The sequence below is a fragment of the Culex pipiens genome, chromosome 2 (genome assembly GCF_016801865.2).
Source record: "Culex pipiens pallens isolate TS chromosome 2, TS_CPP_V2, whole genome shotgun sequence".
Classification (NCBI taxonomy): Eukaryota; Metazoa; Arthropoda; class Insecta; order Diptera; family Culicidae; genus Culex; species Culex pipiens.
In genome coordinates this window covers 92,472,946-92,478,435 of record NC_068938.1, presented here as the reverse complement: position 1 = coordinate 92,478,435, position 5,490 = coordinate 92,472,946, and the positions used below count along the sequence as shown (strand labels likewise).

Sequence of the window (5,490 nt, the reverse complement as noted above, 5' to 3'; positions counted from 1 at the left end):
TATGTTTAAAGTGTATTTATTGATAGAAATCGAAAGAAACTCTTGCAAAAAGTGTCCATACACACACAACACTCAGTTTAGAAAATTTCCAGCTGCTCCACCGGCATCCACTTGGAGCTTTCCAGCGCATCGTAAAGGTTCCGATCCCGTTCGGCCAGGTCTCTGTTCAGCTTGTCCACGTCCAGGGTAAACTTGTGATCGACCAACGTGAGCTCCTCGTCTTCCGCATGGTGATGGTGGTGCTGTTGCTGCTGGGCCATTTGCTGTTGCGCCTCGTACTGTTGGGCGTAAACAGCGGCATCCGCGACCATCTGCGCCGTCGACGGATAACCCGAGGAGTATCCTGTGTCCTGCGCGGCCGTCGCGTCGTAATAACCCTGCCAAGCGTAACTCTGCCAGTACGCAGTCGGATCGTAGTACTGGGAATAGTCAGTCGCGGCCGCCGTTCCGTATCCCAGCAGATTGGCGGCGCTCGGCGTTGAAGTTCCCGATCCTGGTCCAAGTTCGGATTTCGGCTTTGGTACTGCGTTGCAAATCTTCAAAGGTTTGCTGCCCAACCCGATGAAGCCGTTCATGTCGTACAGGGCATTCTTCTGCTCGTCTTCCAGCCCAAATTTAACAAATCCATAACCCTTTGAAAAGCCAGAGCTATCGAGGATCACCTTGGCAGTCTTAATCGACGTGTACTTGGTGGAGAACACCCGGTACAAACTGTAATCGTCCACGTCCGAGCTGAGGTCACCCACCCAAACGCTAAACTCTCGGTCGGCCAGCAGCGCCCGGTGCTGATTATTCGTGGCACTGTTCAGTCGGAAACGCACCAAAGGATTTGTTCCCGGAATGGGCTTTCCATTCAGCTTGTGCATCGCATCGAGTGCGGCATCATCGGTTTTGAAACTCACGAAGCAGTATCCGGCCGGATCACCGGTGTACTTGTTTCGCATCAACTTGACCGTCGACGGATCTTCGCCCATCTTTCGGAACGCCGCGAGGATGAAGGCCTCCGTCATGTACGATTCCAGCTGGAATGAAAAGGTGTTTGTTGGCATAAAATTTAACGTTTGTTGAGATAAATCTTGATGTACTTACACTTCCCATCCATAGTTGACACTGAATTGAACTCATGGCGATTATTTATAAGCAAATTACTATTGTATTTGATCAATTTTAATTGATTATCTTTAAAATTAAAGCGAAATCAATTTCCAGAATGCTGGCAATTTCACGACCGCTGTTTTGTTGATGTAAACAATTGCACTGCTCGCATCTCTTTTAGTACAATTTAAGGAACACTGTTAATTCATGGAACTAGAGATCCTGTAGAAAAGTAAAATAAACGGAAAAAGTAGTTCGGACATTCGAAATGAGATTTAAAAAACTTTTCAATCATACAACAGTTGTATGTATCAGTTACTGATTGTAATTGGGTCCTAAAATGAAGCTTAGATTGCTGATATTATTGTTTCCAGCGATATAGCTTATTTTTCTGAGTACAACGACCCTTTGTACGACCACAAAGAGTTTAAAATGGATTTTTAAATCAATATTGAAAAATTAACCTCGCGATCCTTCTTGACAGGAAAGCTCCTACTTGACAGTTCGTTCCAAGGGGACCATAGTTGATCCATTGAAAAAATGTTGTCTTGTCAAAAAAAAAAATTGCTTTAAAATGAAAAAAAGTGATCAGAAATGGTTTTTAATCGTGTTTTTTACCGTTGTACATAAAAATTGACTTAGGGCTTTAGTACCCAATTAGAATAGTCACGTGAATTTGTTGTTAACCAACCAGAAAACAGAAGTAAAGTAAATGTAACTCACGCCATGCACAACTAATTAGTTACCAAGCAAGGGGAAAGGTTAGCATTTCCCTTGCTATTTTTCATTACCTATTTAATGAAATTAGTTATTTTGGATAAATTTCTTTACCTAACAAGTTCTTGCTTTTTCACTAGTATTTAAAATCGATGAAAATACATATGGGACATTTTTGCGATCATGGGCAGTTAACACGTAGTCTTATGTGTGGGACAAACTCAGCTTTCTGTTGTTGCATATGGGGCATTAGGATGTAATATCAAAATCGATTTTCCAGAACAGCACTTTTTCAGTTCCATTTGGGGTCCTAAACAACTCCCCAAAGTTTGGGACCGATTGGTTTAGTCCTCACTTTGCGCAAAGCGATTCAATTTTCCATATAAATTTGTATGGAAAAAACCATTTTTTGGATATTGATATTCATCAAATCCACGTTTCATGCTATATCAAAACCGAACTCTTATTCGGATGCTCTGGAATGTGCTCTACATCTTTGCCGAAGAGAGTATGGTGCTAACTTGCTCCTATAAGAAGATATAGCGTCCTCAAAACTCATCTAAAACGTGATTTTAGAGCAAAAAACACGTTTTAGACGAGTTTTGAACACGTTGTATCTTTTTTTAGGGGCAAGCTAGCACCATACTCTCTTCGGGAATGTTGTAGAGGACATTTCAGAGCATCCGAATATGAATCTGGTTTTGATATAGCATGAAACGTGGATTTGATAAATATCAATATCCAAAAAATGGTTTTCTCCATACAAATTTATATGGAAAATTGAATCGCTTTGCGCAAAGTGAGGACTACACCAATCGGTCCCAAACTTTGAGGAGTTGTTGAGGACCACAAAAGGAACTGATAAAGTGCTGTGCTCACTAAATTTGGACAACTTAATTTTTTTCCATACAACCATATTACACCCTAATGGGGCATTTATGGGAACATGGGCAGTACAGTTCTGTCAACCTGTCAGATCTCGTGTCAGAAAATGTATACATTAGGGTGTTTCATCCAAACAAAAAAGTTCTCAGAATCAAGCAAACCGTCTGACCTGGGGCGTCGTAATTTTCAGCTAGCCGTCATAGCATACTAGGGACAATGCGTACATTTGAAGGGTGAATCGTTGATTCTGGAGACACCGGACGTCGATCCAATGCGCACCTTGGGGACAGAATGGACAACCCTAATTCCTTCTGGAGTTTGTTCATTGGACCATCCCCTACATACCTGTCTTTATTCCGAGTGAATCCATGTTGTCCCCAGACCTGTAGGAACGATTGAACGAAAAGCACAAAAATCCCATAGTAATTTTCATGTAAACTTTAAACCGCTGGGGACAGGCCAATTCTCAACCAAATGGGCTGATATTTGGCATGAGAGTCCCTATGGGTATCCTCTACTAGGGGAACCTCGGTCTGCTTGATTCTGAGAACTTTTTTGTTTGGATGAAACACCCTAAGTATTGGTTTAATATTTTATGGAGCGTAACATGGCCTTCGACCCCCCTCCCCCCTCTCCCCAACTGCGTTACGTAATAAAAAACGTTACTTAATCCACCCTTAGGTGGTTGGTGCCTTCCTCTCATTCAAAGGGTAATGCTATCCTAAATAGACACGCTCGTGGGAGGGTCTTTAAATTACCTATCCAAAGATAGGTCGCATGATATATTTGGAATACGTTTTCATTTAAATATCTGAGAACTAGCCTCCAAAAAGTTGATAAATAACTCTTAAGTGCTTATAACTTTTGATAGAATTGTCAGATCTTCAATGTTTTGGACGCGTTGGAAAGGTTTTTTGATTACCTGTTCAACGACGGGTTGCATGATAGATCTGGACAACGTTTTCATCGTGATATCTGAGATCCGGCTTCCAAAAAGTGCATAAATAACACTTAATTGCTAATAACTTTTGATAGGGTTGTCAGATCTTCAATGTATTGGTCGCGTTGGAAAGGTCTTTTAAATACCTTTCTAAAAATGTATAACATGCTGGGGTTTCTTACAAAAACCACCCTTTTTACAATCTTCCGGACTTTAGTCAAAATCGTTTTTTTAGCATAACTTTTGAAGTACTTTACCAAACTTCATAATTTTCAATAGGGACTTATGGGACCCCAAGACAAATCGAATGAAACCAAAACGGTCCAAATCGGTTAAGCCAGTGCTGAGATAATCGAGTGCATATTTTTTGGTGCACAGACCCACATCCCTACACACACACACACATACACACACACACACACACACACACACACACACACACACACACACACACACAGACATTTGCTCAGAATTCGATTCTGAGTCGATAGGTATACATGAAGGTGGGTCTAGGACAGGGATGCCACATTTGAAGATTTTCGAGCACAGGCTCAATGCTCAAACGTATTGTTTTGCAATGTTATTCGATGATTTTTAATTAAATGAATTACTCACGAAAAAGATAACAATGTTTGGCTTCTTTTACCAAAAACAGATTTGTAAAATATTATTTTGCCATCAAGTTAAACTCATTTGCGTTTTTGTGATGTGCCCGAAAATCTTCAAAATCTGGCATGCCTGGTCTAGGAGGTCTAATTGAGAAGTTCAGTTTTCGAGTGATTTTATAGCCTTTCCTCAGTAAAGTGAGGAAGGCAAAAACGCACCCATAGACGTTTCTCTGCTTACTTTTGAGCGTTGCAACCCCGAGGGAGCAACAAGGTGAACGGAAGCTGTACAGCGAGTCGGTGCTGTGGACCATTTACAGAGTTCGCTTGAGGCAGTGCAATACACCCGATATGAGAAAAAAATACTTTTGAGCGTGTAGGGTCAGTACTAAACAACATTATGTACTAAAGTTTCCTTTCCATGTTGTTCCTTCCATTTCATTTGTTTGTCATACTTGTCAAAAACTCTAGAACTGTCAATCCGGGTTGTGTATTTCGTTTCGTGTGCTGCCGAATCTTAAATCTTGAAAAAGGTTGAAATATTCGTAAAAAAGGATATAATTATTACTAATATTTATTGTTACATTGCACTAGTGCAGTAATGCAACCATTCATGGTGTAGCAGAATACACAAAAAATGTTTAAGAGCCGGTTATTTTCCGTCCAAACAAATTATCCAAATCTCTTTGGTTACATCACCGTATTATTTTTGCGATTGTTCCGAGTTTGACAGTATTCTTGTAAACATCTCCCCTGACTGAAACTCTCTCCGTTTTTCAGATGTCGCTGGGACCGTTCTTCCGTTCGCCCTTCACGGATCTAACCGCCTCGATGGTCAACTTCCAGCAGTACGACAAGTGCGGCCCAATGGAAATGGCAGCCATCGATTGCCTGGAGGCGTACGGAACCATTCGTGGCAATGAAAAGTGCGCCGACCTGCTGGCCGACTTCAAGGAGTGTGCCATCATGAGCAAACAGGTTGCCAGATTCCGGGTAAGAGCGTTGGTACGCCGGTTAAATCTTGGCTGGAGATTAACAATTTCTCTTTTTTGTAGGCGATGCGGCTGGAGAGACATCGTCAGGGATTGTTGGGTGACAAGAAGTCTGAAGAATATTACGCTAAACCGCCACGCGTTGATGCGTACTAAAGCGGTCACTAGCAGGCGACCGCTGAATTCGATCGGTATATCATTGTAACCTTATTCGCGAAATAAACCCATTTTTAGTTGAATAAACAACTTGTCAGTT

General features: G+C 41.5%; 2 protein-coding genes across 2 annotated transcripts; one reads left to right on the top strand and one right to left on the bottom strand.

The window, feature by feature from the left end:
* On the bottom strand, window positions 1-1,261 carry LOC120418950 (tRNA selenocysteine 1-associated protein 1). The gene is made up of 2 exons (XM_039581488.1): window positions 1,090-1,261; window positions 1-1,022 (listed from the first exon to the last, which is right to left on the bottom strand). The coding sequence occupies exons 1-2, from the start codon at window positions 1,123-1,125 to the stop codon at window positions 78-80; spliced, it is 981 nt and encodes a 326-aa protein (XP_039437422.1). The 5' UTR covers window positions 1,126-1,261; the 3' UTR covers window positions 1-77.
* Window positions 1,262-4,685: 3,424 nt separating this feature from the next.
* LOC120418961 (uncharacterized) lies at window positions 4,686-5,490 on the top strand. Its single transcript, XM_052707011.1, has 3 exons — window positions 4,686-4,775; window positions 5,023-5,235; window positions 5,298-5,490. Exons 2-3 carry the CDS (start codon window positions 5,023-5,025, stop codon window positions 5,388-5,390), a joined length of 306 nt encoding a protein of 101 aa, XP_052562971.1. The 5' UTR covers window positions 4,686-4,775; the 3' UTR covers window positions 5,391-5,490.